The sequence below is a fragment of the Myotis nattereri genome (assembly GCF_964212035.1).
Source record: "Myotis nattereri genome assembly, chromosome: 12".
NCBI lineage: Eukaryota > Metazoa > Chordata > Mammalia > Chiroptera > Vespertilionidae > Myotis > Myotis nattereri.
The window spans coordinates 27,120,351-27,140,598 of record NC_138087.1 but is presented as its reverse complement, the minus strand read 5'-3'; the positions used below and the strand labels follow the sequence as shown (position 1 = coordinate 27,140,598).

Sequence of the window (20,248 nt, the reverse complement as noted above, 5' to 3'; positions counted from 1 at the left end):
ATGCTGCCCAAAGACAGATCTTGAAAACTTGAAATTAGAGTGGTGACAGAGCTAATGCCATAGATCAGCTATTTTCAATCCATGTGCCTCAAGAATTGTTAAAACATGCAATACCTGACTATTTAGTCAGGGGCACTGACCTCTTTTCCCTCAGATTGTCAAATAAAAAATGACAACAACCAATACAACAGTGGCCATCCCATGTGAATGAATAAAAACTATATATACCTACTTTTTTTTGTCAGATAGACAAAAAATAAATTATTTGGTGTGCTGAGGAATTTTAGTAATTAGCTTATGTGTGCCATGAGAAGAAAAAGTTTGAAAATAGCTGTCATAGATAATGAAACAGAATTAACCCAATTTAATTAATAACTGATGTAGAAGGTCATCATCTTAGGTGAATGAAAATTACATTATGCATTTAATTAAATTAAGGAATTCAAGAGAAAACTCCAGTTGGTCAGAGATATGGGCCCTGTTTTCAATACCTGGAATAGTGTTGATTTTTATCAACATTATAAATTTACAGTAAAATATTCTAAAAATCATATAAGTTATAAAACTTATACTTTTATTATAAAAAATGTCAATATATACACAGTAGAATAGTAATAGATACTCATGTAGTCACCATCCGCTTCAATTAGCAACTCATAGCCAATCTTATTCTACCTTTACCCCACGTATCTTCTCTCCCTGGATTACTTTAAAGCAATTCCTAGGGATCGTATAATGCCATCTATAAATATTTCAGTTTGTATCTCTAAAAAAATAAACTTTTATTAAAAGAAAAACCCCCAAAATTTCATCACACATTATATATTCATATAATATACATTTTCATTAATACATTTTTTCATGAAAGAAAGCGACTGCATGGTACGTACTATTAGTATAAGAAACTAATATCATTTGTTTTATCATTTGGAAAATTACCTAAACTCTGGTACAGACATCTGATAAAGTTAAATATGTGTTTTTAGCATACTGAAAGTTAAAGAATGGATATGCTGCTGGTTATTAAAGAGTGGATGCGCTACTGTAAAAAGAGCAGAGATCAGTCTACAAAAACTGATGGGTGCATTTGTAGCCATAAGCTACAATCTGTGACTAACTGGCTGTCACTAACCTATTAGAACTTTGAAGAGAAAGTGAACCATTTTCTTATATCTGAATTAAAAAGAAAAAAACAACAACAAAAAGAAATTATTAGTGAAACTATAGCAATTAAGTGCTGTTACCAAAAAAGGGGAGAAAATTTAAAAACCATTTAAAAATAAAGAAATTTCATTTCAGCTAACTTACTTTCAAAATACCAAAAATAGCTATGTGGTTTCAAAAGGTAACACTACAAAAATATGCGTTTTGACCAGATCGAAGGTAATCATAGGCATATACACTGTTTGAAGTTGAAAAACCTCCATTTCATCCCTTTACTTTATGTATAAAAGATGTAATAAGTTTCACTCCCAAATTTTTATTTAAAATTAACTTTTAGAAAAAAAAACCCTGGTAACTTTCTATTGTTTTACCTGTGCTTAAATAAACATTTCAAATAAAATTAATTTATGTAAATCAGTTTCTAGACTCCCTCATGTAAATAATAAAGCATTCACTATATATCTTGGTCCCTTGTGTAAATAATAAAGCATTTTCTGTACATTTAAAAACAATTAAATATGACCAAAGCTTGGGAAGCGGATAAGTTTCATTTCAGTTATATCATTTCTGGAGAAGATCAATCAAAGCTATTGCTACTGTAACTCTATCCGAATTTTTATTAAACCCAGCCAAATTCGCATATGTACTAGTATCTTTTCGTAAAGGGCACATAAATCAAGGGCATTTGTACAGAAATTTAATATTGGTGGATATGTAATTTTTGAAAAATAAAGCCTTCCCGTTTTCTTAGTCAAAATGATACACTTTATTGTATTAAGTAATTATTACAGGTCAATTTATATTTCTGGTTCTCTTTTTGGTATCCACCTTCATGTTCAGAACACATACGAAAATTATAGAGGCGAATGCAGCAGAAACAGAATAAAAGTCATTCTCCATGTGTAAAAGGGACTACGGATCGTCTCTTCCTTAAACAAAAAAAAAAAATGAACTTGCCATAATAAAAATAATAATGAGAGGGTCCACTGGCCAGACTGAAACAATTTTTAAAAAATAATAAAGAATGATAGTATTAGAAAGTAGGCTTAACTGCCTTTGTTTTCCCATTAAATAAAATTAATTTGGAGCCCATTAGTCAGTAAAGATATACTGGTGCACAGAACATTCAAGTCACTATGCTAAGTACTTCGGAGGACACAAATTAAACCCTCCCCTCAACAACAAAAAACACACACAAAACTTTCTGGGCAGAAGAGGGAATAAAAATAAAAGGTCAATTATCTGAGAGAAATATGGGTAGAGTTCCTAGCTATTACATTTTAATCATAAATCAAACCAGTATTGTTTTGATTTTAATTTTATTTTGAATGTCTGCAGTCTAATAGACCTCATGCCAAACTGAAAAATGATATCGTTTCTATTTTTAATGCACTCATATGCGATAGGAAAAAACGTTTGAGGAATAAATGTATAGGACAGAGGGTTTTAAGTGACCTTTCGGTGAAGAAAAGCAAATGTCATGCTTTCCACAGTCCCTTGTCCCCTGAACAGGAAGAATAATACATAAAAAGATTAGGTTGAAAATAAGTTGGATAATAATGAAGCTGAATAATATATAAATATATAATAAGTTAAATAATAACAAATACATTATAATGTATAAGTTGAATAATACATGAAATAAGGAAGCTGAAGGAGAGGCAAGATGATAAGAAAAAGATTAGCTGGTGCATCTGCTGGTGGGAAGGAGGCAGGAGTTACTGGGGGCTGATGGGAAAGAAGCGAAGGCCAGTGAGGGCTTGAAATCAGAGAAAGAAATTTAATATGATTTAGAAAGTAACAATTTATAAATGAATTCATTTTAGAAGAAAACACGTTCCAAAAGCTGTATTTTGTTCTGTCTTTGCAGCTCCCACTAGGCCATGTGTACTTGGCTGAGTCAAGAATTTTCTTCCAACTCCCCTCCCAGGTTTTCCTCATCATGGTTCATTATAGACACAGTTACTGAAATCCTCTCCTTCAAATTATCTTCCTCATTTTAAGATCTACCATGGCACTGCATTTAAAAAAAAATACATTTTTATTGATTTCAGAGAGGAAGGGAGAGAGAGAAACAGACAGAGAGAGAGAGAGAAACATCAATGATGAGAGAGAATCATTGATCGGCTGCCTCCTGCACGCCCCGCACTGGGGACTGAGCACTCGATCCAGGCATGTTCCCTGACTGGGAATGGAACTGTGAGCTCCTGGTTCATAGGTCGATGCTCAACCACTGAGCCACGCCAGCCAGGCAGAACCACATTCTTATGTAAGTTTTTCCTCATTGTTCCATATTACTTAAACTTTAGCTAAACAAATTTGCTTATGACCTCCTGGGGGAGGAAGGAACCAGGGGGAATGTGCTTCTAACTCTGTCCCTTTCCTTGCATATGACATTCCCTCCAGCTAAAAATTATATGTCTCTTTACCCTCTTATTCTATCTATAAAACAATATTTATCCACTGAACCAACATGACTCATTTTCTCCATAATTAATCCTTCCTAGGAACTTGCGAGGTCTAGATCTCAGGAATGATCTTGTGTTTGTGTCTTACATCACTCGATGGCATTTTCATTATTATTTTGTACTTGTTTAACTATAAATATATATATATATATATATATATATATATATATATATATATATTTGACTAATGCTTAATCCTACAGAAGATAATTTTATCAAAGACACAAACATATGTGCATGCTGGAAGAACAGGCTAAGAACATGGAAAGAATTTTTAGAAATCCAGGATTGAAAGAAGATAGAATAGGTAGAGCAGACTCGGTATCTAGACAGTTCATTTTAGAATCTCTTGCATGTTGATGAGGCTGCATGGCAGAATGATAACTAGTAGTGTAGGATGAGTGAAATAACCATGGTCAATATATGTTAAAATGCATGTTGCATGAATAGATACCACCAGACGAGAAATCACTGCATGGAAAGCAGAGAGAAAACAAAATCAGTCCGTGCGTTTCTAATAAGTGTGACAAACTACCGAGAGGCATAAAGTTCAAGATGTGAAATAAGACCACCTGCTCCTTTCCTGGTGATGCTCACAGTTCAGCAGAGAGGATAGATGTTAAATATAAAAATGCATTAAATAATTGCAATCATGATAAGATTAGAGTACAGAAAGAATTCTTCTTAATGACAGAAGAGGAGAAAGGCTACTCTTAAAAAAAGAAACATTTGCACTGATAGTATTCGTCTACAGTGCCTACACCTGTACTTAGATTTATAATTAAAAAATCAGGGATGGCTTTAGAAACCAACTGCACAGTTCAATGCATAATAAAAAATCACCATGCAAGAAAAAGTTCAACTAGGGTCCTCATATAAGCTGAGCTGATTCGTTTAGACTGACGCAAACCTTTAAAAAGGTATTTTGCAAAATCAAATTACCATGTAATTTTTCCAAGCTCTACTATAATTTTTTTGGCGCTGTGATTTATATACATCCTAAGCCCTGATGTGTCATTCATCTCACAGCATCACTTCAAAGAGATCAAGGCTGAAGCAAAAAAAAATAGTTAGATCGACTCATCTCCCAACAAGGTAATCGCATCTACAAAGGAAGAGAGTGGCTGTGAAGCTCAGCGTATGTACCCGGCTCATCGGCAGCTTGCACAAATGGTGCTCCAGATGTATATCTGTTCGAGTCAGCCCAAGGCAACAATTTTGATCAATTCTAATGTGATAAAATGCTGCAGGGAAAGGGTGCAGAAACGTGTTTACGTCAGCCCTTAATTAAACTGTTGTTCACTTCCAAAGAACCTTAGGAAACACTAATGAGACATGAGTTTTGGCAATTTCTTCATCAAAGCAAAGACCCCTTCCTCAGTCTGTAGCAGGCTGTCATCCGAGTCGCTCCCGGGATAAATGTCACATGGCACTCCAGTCAGTTAGACACCTGTTAGGAGATCTTCACTGAAGTCAACCAGTGATTGAGGGCAAGCTCACACAGCCACCTTAACACCTGCCTGCCTGGGACACCTGTTTGTTTTTAACATAGAGCAGGGCAATGTGTTAGCTTTTTCAATATGCTTGAATAGATTAAGGTTACAAATCGCATTTCTATAGACTACCCATAAAAAATACATCATTTTCTTTTTTCTTAAATTTCTATTCTTCACTGCAATGACACTTACGGTACACAGCTATTTCAAATCAATTCTGTAGGCGCACACAAGAATTCTTGAATTTTTGGAAGCCATTATTTTTAGCATAGCTTAACAATAAATTAAAATATATGAACTGGACCATTCCTGTGATTTAGAAAATGTGTTTTTATCTGTTTAACAAAGAAGCGAATTGCCTCCACATGTTATAAAGTTCAATCCTTTTACATACATACGTCTTACCTGTCTTTCTTATTTACATGCCATACATGTAAGCAAGTCTAAATGAACCCTTATACGCACAAGCCAAGCCACCATTTGCTGGCTTCTCTTACTTTTCCAGTTCTTTAAAGTATTTTTTATTATGAAGTGCTTAAAAAGCTATAATCATAGTTTAGAATACTTTCTTTCCTCTTGACTTCATCAAGCTGCTTACAAGACGTCACTGGATTCATTTTGGCAGAAGAAAGCTCAAGGTGCAATGAAAACAGTAGGGGAACTTCTGCGACCTTTGCCCCTTCAGTGGGAGCATGACATAGACCAAGGAGCAAAAGTGCACATGTGAGAACATTTAGCATAGAGACAGTCCAGTGACTGGGATTTGACAAGAACATATCATATTGATTAGTCTTACTAAGTTAATACCTCTTCTAGTTTCCTAAGGTTTCTTTCTTTTACAGACGTTTTAGATTTTTGATAGTTTTAAAAAGTTTTACGGATTTACAAAAACTCTGGACGGAGAAGAGTTCTTCAGAGACAGAGACCAAACTCATTGTTGGATGATGGCCACGGTGGTCAGCACATCCATTACCTCCCTGAGACTCTGCCAAGCAACACAAAACACAGAGTGAAAACCAAACTTCAGCTGAGCTGGGGAGTCTCTGCTTCCCATTAAAATGTTGCCGTGGAAGCTTGAAGACAACATGAAAAATGACTGGATATCTGCATAAAATAATAATACTATTTATAATAACGGAGACGCTACCAAATCTAGTGTGCAGGATGAGTTCAAGAGCTAGACATCTGATACTTTTGCTTTAGGCCATAAATCCCGAATCTGTCCTGAGACAAGGGAACAGCTTGGGCCCTGTGCCCAGAGGACACGGAGAAGGCAGGGAGATGCTCTGCCAGCTGAATGCTAAAAGGGACCATGGTTTCCCTTCTTCTGTTTTTGCCTTGCGGTACGTCGTCTTGAGGAAGGGGAAGTTTAAATGTTTACATCAAGTTTACATAAACATTATGCAAAACACGACAATGATCAAGCCTAGAAGATCCCAGCCCAAAGCTTTGCTTCATTTATTTCTATTGGTGTCCCTGTGGGGAACCACACTGATCCTTCAGGTGAACAAGTTTTGCGGACAGATAAAGGACCAATGGTGGGAAAGCGCTCTGAGGGAGCGTGTCCTGGAGGAGGAAGGAAGTAGACCCCATAGGCCAGTGATGGCGAACCTATGACATGCATGTCAGAGGTGACACGCGAACTCATTTTTTTTGGTTGATTTTTCTTTGTTAAATGGCATTTAAATATATAAAATAAATATAAAAAATATAAATCTTTGTTTTACTATGGTTGCAAATATAAAAAAATTTCTATATGTGACACAGCACCAGAGTTAAGTTAGGGTTTTCAAAATGCTGACACGCCAAGCTCAAAAGGTTCGCCATCACTGACATAGGCTATACCTTTCCTAGAAAGCTTTGCACCATCCCTGAGGTGGTGCTGTCTTCATTTCCTTCATAGTAAGATGGAGTTGTCCTGGTTCATGGGGAGAAATGATGTAGTGTGATGCCCAGTGGTTAAATGAAATATAAAATGAAGAAAAAGAGGTACATGAGCAGATTCACAAGACAATGGAGACACTGTTATTTAAATACGAGAGGCCCAGTGCACGAAAATCCATGCACTGGTGGTGGTGGTGGGGGTCCTTCAGCCAGGCCTGCCTCCTCTCACAGTCCGAGAGCCCTCAGAGATGTCCTACTGTCAGCTTAGGCCTGCTACCCATGGCTGATCAGGGGAAGGCACCGCCCCCATTACCCCCTCACTGCTGCTGCCTCTGGCCTCCCTCTGTGGGAGGTGACCCGGCGATCAGGGAAGGCAACGCCCCATCACACCTCTGCTGCTGCCACTGCCAGCCATGCAGCTGCCTGAACCTCAGTCCTCACAGCCACCATGGTTTGCCTGAGCCTCGGCCTGGCCCTTGTTGCATGAGCCTCAGGCCCTGGGCAGCGGCAGCCACCATCTGCGGCTTGCCTGAGTCTCAGGCAGCTGCTGCGGCTTTGTCCAGAAGGACACAGCATAAAGTCCCCGCCCACCGGCACATGCCTAGCCGAGCACTCAGCCCTGCCCACCCATAAGCACCTGCCGTGCAAGCAGCCTTCCACTGATTGGACGTTAGGGTGTGATGGTGTGATGACCATTAGCATATTAGCTCTCTATTATATAGGAGGATATTTTGGGGAACATGTTTCAAAATTATTTACAGAGCCATATGCTACATTTAACTATTATAGGTAAACTACTCAGGCACTTCTAGTGGGAATATAAATTGATAAGACCTTGTGGGTTCTGTGCCAATACTTAGCAAAAGCCTTAGAAATGGCTATAACATTTAACTCAGTAATTCTACAGTAGGAATGCATTTATTCTTTTAAAAAAATGTCACTGAGCATCTACTGATGACTTCGTGCCAGGCAATATGCTAGGTACCGGGGAGTAAGAATAGCTAGGGCATAGAAATAGAAATAAAATAATCACATTTAAGCACAAAGATCTGCATCATACAAAAACTTGGAAACTAGTTAAACATCTGTGCACAAAGTAGACTTTTAAAAACCTATAAAATAGCCAAAGAGTGGCATAGTATGCAGTCATTGTAAAGTGGAAATTGAATGACATGGCAAAATGTTATTACATTGTAAATGAAAGACAAAAAAAGAAAGTAATTTACAAACAGCATATATCACATAAGCCCAATTTAGTGCAAAAATACACATAAGAAATTCTTAAAAAAAAACACATCGAAAATAGACTGGCATATAATACAGTCAATTACTAACAGAAGTTATCTCCATGTTATAGGTTTAGAGGTAATTTTTATTTTCTTCTTTATATTTCATAGTTTGCTCTTCCAAATCCCCCACAAAAAAATCTTACTTTACAATAAAAAATTGCAAAATATATATTTTATGGGAAGAAAATAGAATCTTATAAATAGTTCCCAATGATGGGTGGACAATATTGGACCTTGTTACTGTGTCCAACATTACACTTTAAGAAAAAAATATCTCCATTGGTCTTAGGCATTGGATGTTGCCAAAATATAAAATGAAATACTTAAATGTAATATTTGCAATTTAATTGGCTAACACCAAAAATGTATTTTTGAGAATACAAGTGAAGAAGAGAATATCTGAAATCTGTTTCTAAGGACTCTTCTAGATGTAAAATGTTATGAGAGTACTAGAAGCCCAGTGCATGAATTCATGCACGGGGGTCCAGCCACCCTGCCCCAATTGGGGCCGATCAGGGGCGGGGCCAGCCAAGAGGAGGGGCCTCGGGCGGCTGGCTGGCCGGCCCCGCCACCTGATTGAACTCCCAGTCAAAGGGACAATTTGCATATTAGCCTTTTATTATATAGGATGGCAAATGCGACTTAGTCCTTTCTACACACTCCAAATTAACAAAAAACTCTGAATGTTACAACAAGACATATGGACTTAATCCCACTACAGTAGCTTGATGATGCCAGATGATTAAGAAAATAATTAGCTGCTATGTTAAGAAAGTATCTCTATATATACATGTATATACACACTTATCAGACTCTAAAATAATTAGAAAAAGAGCAGCCTATATTAGAAGGGGATTAAAGATCTTCAATTGGATTTCTCAACCTTTTTGACAAAATGAAATCAGTTCTTTTTAAAAGAAGAAAATGTAGTTGTTTCCATGTTAAAAATAAAAATTCTTGCTTTATCATTGAATTATTTAATCTCAACTATACTTAAGCATATTGCTGTATTCTTCAACAACTTGAAACATTTTGTCATAGTTTTAAGTGTGTATTCCAACCCAGGCACAGTAAGTGGCAGGTTACTACAAGTCTCTACTCTACTATCACATCTCTATTAAAAAAAAAGTCTCCAGGCTACACCTACACCCAATACAAAGTTAAACCTCAAACCCTTTTGAAGCTTACAAACACCTTCCTTGAGACATTAAAAGAAAAAGTTTTTTAAAAAAACAACAACTTTGAATAACTAAGAACATTGTTAAAAAAAAGTGAATACTGAATAGGTGAGAACTGCTTTTTAGAAACACTTCAAAATGCTTTAGCCCATTAAGAATTTTATTTTAACAAATTCAGAAAACCTACTTTAAAAGGAGGAAAAACACCAAACAATTATGCAGGATTTGGAGTATATTTTAGTCTCTTATTAAATACTGGCATAGGTAAATAGCTTCTATTCCCTGTGCCTCTAGGGAAAACCTCTTGGCTATAGAGGCTTCTTAGTGTTAAGCATCTGAGAGCCATGGACTATAAAATAAAATCAATACCGTAACCTTAACTGTAAAAGTCAGAAAGATACTGGAAGAGTTCTAATTTAACAAGATTACAGATGAGTTTTGAGAGGAGAACATTTGGGGAAAAGCCATGCATTTAGAAACATTTATGCTACAAGACATCTCAAGGTCTGTTGGTACTAATGCTGTTATTATCTACACTGGTATGGTTAGGGTGGATTTAACTGATGTGTTACTTTAGTGGATTTACAGTAAAGTCCTAGAAATGATCTGGAACTTATTTCAAACAAAATCATTAAACTGAGGTGGTAAACTAATTGCTTGGGAGCTATTATGATTTGATGTGGTTTAGTGTGGTAGCGGGGCGAACAAATCATGAAAATGTTAAGGTCGTCAGTTCAGCAGCTCAATGTAAATATGATTACTCTGTACAATATTCCATTTCTCTTAATGGAAAAGTAGTCAAAACTGGTATAAATGGTAGTGTTTAAGTTCAACCTAAATCTATATTTTTCCTCTAACAAATGTAAATGAAGAAAATAGAACATTCTGTCAATGAAATTACTCTGATGGCATATTTATTATCCTAATGGCTTTGAAAATCGTGAAATTGATCAGTAACAAAACCTCTATTTAGTAATGGACCAATTACATTTGTGAGATAATGTCAATGAAACAGAATATTGTCACAGGATAATGGTCTCCTATTGCTACCTCCCTAGTCATTTAGAGAAAATAAATGTGGCCGTCTGGCTGAGTCATTTATTTTCAAAGTAGGAGACACTGATCCCATAACAAGGTTCTGTTATAATAACTCAATTTCTATCAATCATTTCTTCTACCAGAGTCGCGCAAGACAGGACATGTTATTTGTAAGAACTGCGCATTCCTCAGGTATAAGGCAAAACATATGGTGCCTGCAAGCACATAAACAGCCCAATTATTGTGTTATTCTAAGACAATATTTAAAATAAACATTTACAAATAATTTAGAATGTGAAAAACTTTCTGAATTTTCAAAAAGATCCATGTAATGAAAGCTTAAAGACTCAAGTCCTGCCGAAACCGGTTTGGCTCAGTGGATAGAGCGTCGGCCTGTGGACTGAAGGGTCCCAGGTTCGATTCCGGTCAGGGGCATGTGCCTGGGTTGCGGGCATATCCCCAGTGGGAGATGTGCGGGAGGCGGCTGATCGATGTTTCTCTCTCATCGATGTTTCTAGCTCTCTATCTCTCTCCCTTCCTCTCTGTAAAAAATCAATAAAATATATTTAAAAAAAAAAAAAAAAAAAAAAAAAAAGACTCAAGTCCTAAAGACCTACAAATCTTTGCCTCATATGAAATCCTGAATACTGGAACATGAAGAAACCTTAGTAGCCAACTTTGTTATTTTACAGGTGAGAAAATTCACAGGTTACTGAAATTAAGTGATTTCTCTAAGGCCACAGCAGCATTTACAGTTTTCTGCTCACCATTATAGTGCTTTAGGCATAAGGCAAAATATCAGAACAGAATATATATATATATATAATCAATTTTTATACTTTGACATACACATTGCTCATTTTAAACTGGATGTATGTATATATCACTAGTAAAGACATTCTAGACTTTAGGGTTATTTATTAACAACATCACTAAATAGAAAATAAATTCTTAACCTGAGTCTAGCCCAAGGACTGCACTCATGAATTCCTGGAGTCTGTGGACTCCTCAGATATTATGTGCATTTATCTCTATTGAAGCACCACATATTAGAAAAACACTGTTAATAGAGGTTTAGTCACTAGTTTGCAAAGCCATAAACATAACATCATGAGGACTTGCTTGGAAGGCAGTGTATGTAGTAATAATGAACATGGGGTTTCCAGCTGAAGGCGCAAGGGTTCCCAGTCTACCTCTCCTACTTATTGGCGGTGTGATCTATATCAAATTTCTCAATCACAGTAGTGATCAGTTTAATGGGTGGGTAAAATGTGTTTTTTAAATAGGGATTAAAAGCAAAAAGTATTATATAAAGTTTTAATCCAGTCAAAAGGTAGCCACAAATGGCAGGAGGGTCTAGTTTTCCTCATTTATATATATATTTGCTGAAAAAAATTTACTGTATGTGGTTTTGTCAACAAATAAATGATTTAGGAAAAGGAGTTAATGTAAATATGGTTAATATAGAAAAAATTAATATAACTTTCATAGGTTAAAAAGAGACTGAAATACAAATATGATATGTAACCCATTTCAGATCCTCATTTTAACAAAACAACCTATAAGATATTCTGGGTAATTTGAACATGGATTATATATTAGATGATATTAGGGAATTGTTTTTATATTTGTTAAATTGATAATGGTATTGGGGCTGTCATTTTTTTAAAGTCACCATCCGATATACTAAGTATTTACAAGTAAATCTCTAGGATTTACTTTAAAATACTTAAAAAAAAAAAACTGGGAGATGTTAAAGCAACAAGATCAGCAAAATATTGGTAACAGTTCAAGCTGGGTCATGGAGGTTCGCTTTATGCTTCTCCCTACTTTTGACATTTTCCACAACAAAAAGCTTTTTAAACATCATGCTTAAACATCCACTTCAAACCAGCCGTTCTCCACATTTATCCATTAAAGTCACTCACATCTCCAACATTTTTAAAAGAAAATACACGTTACCATCTCAAAGTCCTGACAGTTCTTCCAGAATCCTGAAAACTCACGAATTCATCCCTACTCTCCCATTCTAGTTCTATAAGCTGTAAGGAAATCTATGAAGCCCCCTAGGAACACTGTCCACCTGCCAAGATTTACTAAGCAGTGTGCAAGTTCTCCTTGCCCATTTATCCCTACATAGGTGAGGCTACATATCGAGTCTCTAGGTGGATGGTAGGATAACAGAAAAAAATCAGCTTTAAAAGAGCAGAACTAGGCTCTGCTATTAATGACCTGGACACTGGATGGGACAGCTCTCTCAACCTTCCACTGCTTAGCTATAAAATCGACCGTTTCATCTACACCTCGCGAAAGAGTCTAATAATCTGTGTTCTACCCCTAACAGCTCAATTTCTTCTTGTATATGTTATTGGCAATATAACAGTAGCTTTCGAAACTACTTCAAAATAAACTTCAACATGAAATCAATGGGTAAAAGGATTCACGACAAAACCGTTTACTACTCCAAGAAACTTTGCCTGGTGCACTAAGCTAGTGAAGTCTTCCTTGGGGTTCCCACTTTCCTCCTTTAGGCTGTGTTCCATCCACCTAGAGACCCAGCATTAAATAGCAAGTTGTTTTGTGTATATTTTTGTGAACATTATAATGACCCCTCCTGGTTTTTCTGCAAATGCCGTCATTTCAAATCACTGAGGTTCCAGCCCGCAGATAGAGTATAACTTTCCCCTATGAAGCAGTATTGGCCCTTCTAAAATGGACACAGGCTCGCCCCCCACAAAAGGCTCTTCTTCACTAGGGTACATGAAAGGAGCATGAACAACTATGAATCGGTACACAAAGTGAGGCATTCTGATGACAGCCTTCACCCACAGCTTGGCGTTTTCCTTTTGGTTGGAGAGATGCTGGCGCTGTGATTTCCCCTACAGCGGTGTCGCTGAAGGGAATGGAATGCATGTGGCAGAGGTGTCCCTGGAGCCTGCTCTCGGATGGCATCATGGGCCACGGCGGTTCACTGTAAGCTCTGTCACACGTCTAAGTTCTTGACTTTTCATGTCTTCAATAATAAGAAGCTAACCCTCCACTCCCCCGCCCCCCAAAAAAGCTTGACTATTGTGCTTAAACATTCAATTCCAACCATCTCTGCACATTTATCCATCAAAAGCACTTGTGTGTCTCATCTTGCCTGGTTCAAAATGTGGTATTTAATCCCTGTGATACAGAGTCTAGGAATGTGAGGAATTGTTGGTGTTCTATCTGGTCCCCGAAGGGAGCTTAAAAATTCTTCCAGGAAGATTACTAAGCTGTTTGCCTTGCCATTTTCTAGAAGTTCATTTAATATTAATGATTCCCAGATAGTAGTTATTCAACTGTTTGTGAAAGCTGCCCATTCGCCCAGCTCCCACAGCTCTAGAGAAATCTTGAGACGATATCATTTTTCAGACTGTAATGTGGGCGAGAGCACTGTTTTCCAAGGTTGAACCTATAGATTCTTGGATGGGGAAAAAAAAAGGCTCTGAAGTCACAAACTTAATGAACACACTGTTGATGTTCACTCCTGGACATTCATATCCACAGCACACAATAGTATATAAAATATTGTACGAATGCATTCATTTTTAAAAAGTTTAAATTTTTGTTAATGTGGAATTTTTCAAATTTAGTTGAGTGTTCTTGTATCTAGCATATCTATTAATATTCTGTAAACTGCTGGTCTCTGATTCCAATTCTATGAATATGCTACAGCACTCAAACTGTTATTTATTTCCTATACAACTGGTTGATATCATGACACAAGCCGGCATTAATACTGTCTAGCCTCCAGTGTTCCCTTGAGGTCTTTGGCTTAATTCACCGGATATTTAATACTATATTCTTACAAAACAATTATAAAGTCTAAATTAAAATTTAGCACAAGATTTAAGGCTATCTCACAAATGAGAACATTTGCAAAATGGTCAAAATTAATCTCATGGGCTTGAAAATGTATTAAAACTTCACAAAGACGAGCTGAAGAGACTTATTATTTCTCTGACAGAAGTGTAATTTTTTAGTGTTATTTTCTAGTACCTAAAGCAACCAAAACATGATGCCTAAATATTACCTATCGAGAGTCCAGTATAAATTTTTAAACTCCTTTTTTTTAAAAAATAGAAAATAAGGTTTTATTGATTTTTAGGGAGAGAGACAGAAACATCAATGAGAGAGAAATATCATCGATCGGCTGCCTCCTGCACGCACTCCTCCTGGGGATCAAGCCCACAACCGCCCATGTGCCCTGACCGGGAATTGAACCATTGATCGTTTGGTTCCTGGGTCTACACTCAACCTCTGAGCCACACCAGTCGAACTAAACTCCTTTTAAAACTATAATTACGCCAAAACCGGTTTGGCTCAGTGGATAGAGCGTCGGCCTGCGGACTGAAAGGTCCCAGGTTCGATTCTGGTCAAGGGCATGTACCTGGGTTGCGGGCATATCCCCAGTAGGAGATCTGCAGGAGGCAGCTGATTGATGTTTCTCTCTCATCGATGTTTCTAACTCTCTATCTCTCTCCCTTCCTCCCTGTAAAAAATCAATAAAATATATTTTTTTAAAAAACTATAATTACATATCAATATTAGTTTTTGTTCACATACCAATTTGTGGATTTCTGTGTAAAGAGTTACTTATCCTAGTGCTTAAGAGTACGCTAGTTTTTAGGCATGGAGACAACCCCCCTCATTAATTGGTTTACATTATTTATCTTCTGTGAACAACCATTTTTCAGAACAGTAAAAATTTATATTTTTGTTTAGCAGGTTGAGGGCTGAAATTTTAATTTATTCAGATTTGTGTGACCAATGCCTAGAAAAATCCCTGGCGAATAATAGGCATTTGATAAATGTTAATTGAGCCCAATTATCTTAAATCCTCAGTGTGTAGAAGTTAATAAAATATGACTCCAAAAAATCATTTTGAATTTACATTTTATCTAAGATTACAAATTGTTTAAATACTGGTCAGGCTGAGAAGCTGCTAAAATTTCCATTTAAAAAACCCAGCTGTATATTCCAAGTATATTTACCCTATCACTAACTGTCTGTTAAATAGTGTTTTAGGAGTTTTATATACAGACATAGAAGAATCAGTGAATATTAGAATGGCAGTGCAAAGTGACAGTGATAAAGAATTGTTGCAAGTTTTCAAGCACAATTATTAGCATCATTAGCCTGTTAAATTCCTGGGAATTAAAATACAACTACATTTAGCCCCTTGAAAGTAACTTAAATTAGAGAAGAAAACAAGACCTGCCTCTTTAGTCTCTCTCTTTTATCAGAAGTTGCAAAGATGGCTCTAATGATTTTGAGACAAGTACATCCACTAGGAATTGTCTCTGAATTGACGCTGGTGGAAAAAATTAAGGTAGACAAGAATGCAGATGACATTTCTTCTGATGTAAGAACTGAAGTAAGAGAAATTTTCAACGTGCATGTTGAAAAGCTAACTGTGTTTTATTCATTTAACCATTAAAATCTAAATGATGAAAAGCAGTATCCAAAAAAAAAGCTTTCAACAGATGTAAAAGCAGCTCAAATTTTAATCCTGGGGAAGTCATAGAGGACGAAGCAAAAAATAATAAAATAAAATTACAGAATTTGGAAAAGGAATGTAATAGTGTCTATATAATCCTTGTTAGTGGGCCAGTTTTCTTTTTTCTCTTTTCTTACCCTTCTCTATGCATAAAAGAACATAAAATAAAAATATAAATATTACATAATGTAGATGCTGACAAATTTAATTTCCATTGCTACTCACCAGGAAAAATTTTAGCAAATTATGTAGATTCTTACCCAATGTTTAACACTATTAAATAGTGGTTAGTTTTAAAATATTTGTGTCTATGTTCTGAAAAATTAAAAATTATAATTCTTTTATATTCAGGAAATTGTAACTTTTGTGTTTTGAAAAGAAAAAGAATAGACTTAATTATGTTTGTGATAAACTAAAATTAAAATATTATTTTCACTAAATTATTAAAAATTACTTGAACAGTTAACATTGCATGAATCTAGATTTCATATGAAAATTTTGCCTAACTTCTCTTAGAAATGGTCATATCACTCCCTTTATTTTTGCCTACTTGAAGTAAACCTCAATGGTTTAGGTTAGGATTTCAGAATATAAGTAGAATGTCACGAATAGTCCATAATTTTATTTTTAATTCTCATATTTCAAAAATCAGTTTTGCTAAGGGCTATGGCAAGAATAGATTTTAATGCAAAGTTAACACAGCAGAATAAAGCATACCCAGGAAATAATTAATAGCAAAATTTAAATATTTCTACCAATTACAAACAAGCACATTTTACTCAACTAATAAGTAGTTACTGAGTACCAATTAGAGCAGGGCTTTGTGGGAGAAACAAGTATAAGACATGCACTAAAGCCATTACAAATATTGAGTGGTACTCAATACGCCCTTTAGAAAATTCCGTTCATGGCAGACAAGTGTTTCTAAAGAACATTTGAAGACGGACAAGAACAACCATGGGGCATTTTACTTTGAAAATGTAAAAAAAAGCAATTTTCTAAGAACAAAAGGACTGCATTTGGCTTAGCAAATTTATAAAGATAGTACTGTACTGCCCTCATTTTTTCATTGTGGTTGAAGTCTTCTTTCCACAATGGCTTATTGTGTACATTACAAAGTCTTCAGGCTCTTCAGAATGAAAGTGACAGAGGTTTATTTTTTAAGCCCACTTGAGAATGGATCATTCTTCCTTACTCTTAATATAATATGCCTTCACAGACTTCTCCAATGATTCTAGTCATCTTGACAAAATAAAATCACCAAGACAATACGATGGTTTTACAAAGAGAAAGAGAATGACAGTTTCCCTTCTACTTTTCAAGAACGTTTTATAATATGATTTGAGATTGGCTTGATTTAAAAGGCAGAGAGGGGAATCAATTCTTACAAAGTGACACTCTCTATAATAAAGAACACTACACTTATGAACAACATATCCACTCCCACACATTCACAATGTTATCACCATTAGAATCTTTTCCAGAATAATTTTCTGATGGGGAAAATATGGCTTTGTTTAGAATACACTGACAGTGTCAGTAAAACAGGCAATAAAATATAAAGGGCTGCGGGTTTTGTTTACACCCTCACTTCTGCAAGTCTGATGGAAGTCCCTGTTTTCTTCTTGCCTTCACTAATAGGATTGGTGCTCTGCCCATCAGTGTTGCATGTGTCCAATAGTGACTGTGCCCTTATTATGCACCAAGTGTTGAGCATGGTTACCAGGTGCTGGTTACAGCAGTATCCAAAATAGATGAAGTCCCTGACCTCATAATGCAGGCAGACTGAGACAATTAATTCCATAAAGAAATATGTAATAACATATTACGAGTACAAGGAACCATACTCAATGTCCAAGAGAGAAAAACAGTAAGACCTGACTGAAATGCCTCCATGTAGGCTGCACCTGAATGAGGACAAAAAAACAACTTTCCATGGAGAGTTAGAAGAGGAGCTTCCAGAGACATGGCTTATAGGAAGGTCTTGGGTTTTATATTCCCAAATCTAAACAAAGCAGGGGGCTCAAGTGTAAGAAGAAGCAGATGGAACCCTCTGAGGCTGGAGGGGTGTCAAAGGAGAGACAGACAAGAAAGAGGGCCTTTTGGACATATGAGGGAATTCTGATTTTCTTCAAAGAGGAATGGAAAGTGACTAAAGTATCTGAAACAGAGAAGTGATGTGATGTCATTATGAGTTTTGTAATTTATTGATTGATTTTTAGAGAAAGAGGAAGGGAGGGAGAGAAGGAAAGAGTGAGGGAGAAAGAGAGAGAGAGAGAGAGAGAGAGAGAGAGAGAGAGAGAGAGAGAGAGAGATTTGTTGTTCCACTTATTTATGGATTCATTGGTTGATTCTTGTATGTGCCCTGATATTGACACTCTAACCAACTGAACTACCCAGCCAGGGCTAGCATCATTTTGCTCTATACAGATGATTTGGTCTACAGCCTAAAGAACAGATTGGAAAAAGTGTCCTTAGAGCCAAACTCTCCAGCTGGTTTTCAAGAATGTCCTTAGAATGACCTCTGTCATCTGCCATTACTTCCTTCCACGTGCACAGTGCCCAGCCGCAGGGCGCACATGGCCATTCTGACTCCCCACAGCGCTAGCCTATGTCCGTGCCAGCCCCTACTTCACCCGTTAAAAATCTCAGCCTATTAAAGGAGACCCAACCCCTCCATGAAAATGTTTCACTATTCTTAAAACTCTAAGGCATTCAGTATAAAAATCTGGGGCAGCAAAAATATAGTCATGAATAAAGAACTGACTTTGGCTTTTACTGCTAAATTATTTGCGCCCTGAGATTGCTGGACATACAGCTTCCCAACCCTCAGATACACATACCCACGTCACGGGCTTAAAACTACTGATAAAGAGTGCTTTTACATTTTTAATAAAATGCAAAATTTGATTTAAAAGACAATTTTCATTCTATAAGTCATACTGGTATCCATCCATGCACACGTACCAACACAAAGTGCAGTCAGCTAATTTTCCTATTTCCAGGCTTAATAATCTCCCTCTAATTAAGGCAAACAGGCATGGGTTTGTTTGATGAAATAATTCAATAGACCAGCAAATTTTCAACCTTTTCATCTCGTAGCACACATAAACTAAAATTGTGTGGCACACCAGGAGATATTTTTTGCTGATCTGACCAAAAATCAGGTATAATTTTGATTCATTCACACTGGGTGGCTACTGTTGTTTTGGCTATTGTTATTTTTTTATTTGATAGTCTAAAAGAAAAGAGGTCAGTGTCCTGACTAAGGAGTTTTAAAAATTCTTGCAGCACACAAGTTGAAAATTGCTCAATAGACTTTAAGAATAAAATGGAGCAAAGTCTGAATTCAGAGAGCCAAATAATACCTATTTCTTAAAGTTATATTTTCCCCCAAAGCTGCCTTAAAATTGAGTCATAGTTTTATCTAGAAAGTATAACTAGGTTGACTCAGATACAAAGTTTCTTACATTCACGTTTACTTATTTTTTTAGGTTGTAACCACTTTCAGAAGGAATCATGCCCTTTCAATGGGAACTTTCAGTAACTGGCACCTGCCAACTAATTAAGGGTTGGTTCCTCCCTAAAGTACCCCATAAAGAGAGGCAAACGGATCTAATGGAACCAAAACTCGTGTTTCTGCTGCAATCTAACCATCTTAGGTAGACAGACAATGATTAGTTCCATACATAATCAGGGGCTCTAAAAAGATCATTCTGTCTGAAAAATAAACTCAATAAACACGAAAAACATGGGACTTTTTCAAAGTTAACTTTGACAACATCTAACAAGCACATTAGCTTAAAACTAATTTTACTGCAGCCATTTCATGAAAAAAAGAAAATCCATATTGGTTCCACTATGCTATTTTGACTAAATGAAACATGAAATGAGCTGACATATTACTACAATGTCCCTCGAGGCATCTGCTTGTTACTCACCTTGATCTCTTTCATGCCATGTTCGACTTCCAGCAGCTGGTGAATTCGGAGAGGGATAAAAGTCTCCTGTAGGACTGGGTTCCATATTTTCATCTATGGATATGGTTTTGGGTCTTTTGCTGTTAAAATACAACAATAGTTATGTTAATGGGCTTTCTAGGAAGATGTGCAGCATTTGAAAGCATATAATTTGAGAAGATTCTTCCGGTGGAAATTTCCATAAACACAATAGTATCTCAGAATCATTTTGAAATAACGGTGAG

General features: G+C 36.3%; 1 protein-coding gene across 14 annotated transcripts in view; it reads right to left on the bottom strand.

Moving 5' to 3' along the window:
- The window catches only part of NFIB (nuclear factor I B), a 442,962-nt gene that overhangs the window by 39,188 nt on the left and 383,526 nt on the right, over positions 1 to 20,248 (bottom strand). For all 14 annotated transcript variants that reach the window (XR_013996633.1, XR_013996634.1, XM_081103042.1 and 11 more), the window contains exon 6: positions 19,986 to 20,104. Coding sequence is in view for 12 of the 14 variants with exons in the window: in XM_081103042.1 (XP_080959168.1) it covers positions 19,986 to 20,104 (119 nt within the window). In the remaining 2 variants the exon portion in view is untranslated. The remainder of the gene's footprint in view (positions 1 to 19,985; positions 20,105 to 20,248) is intronic.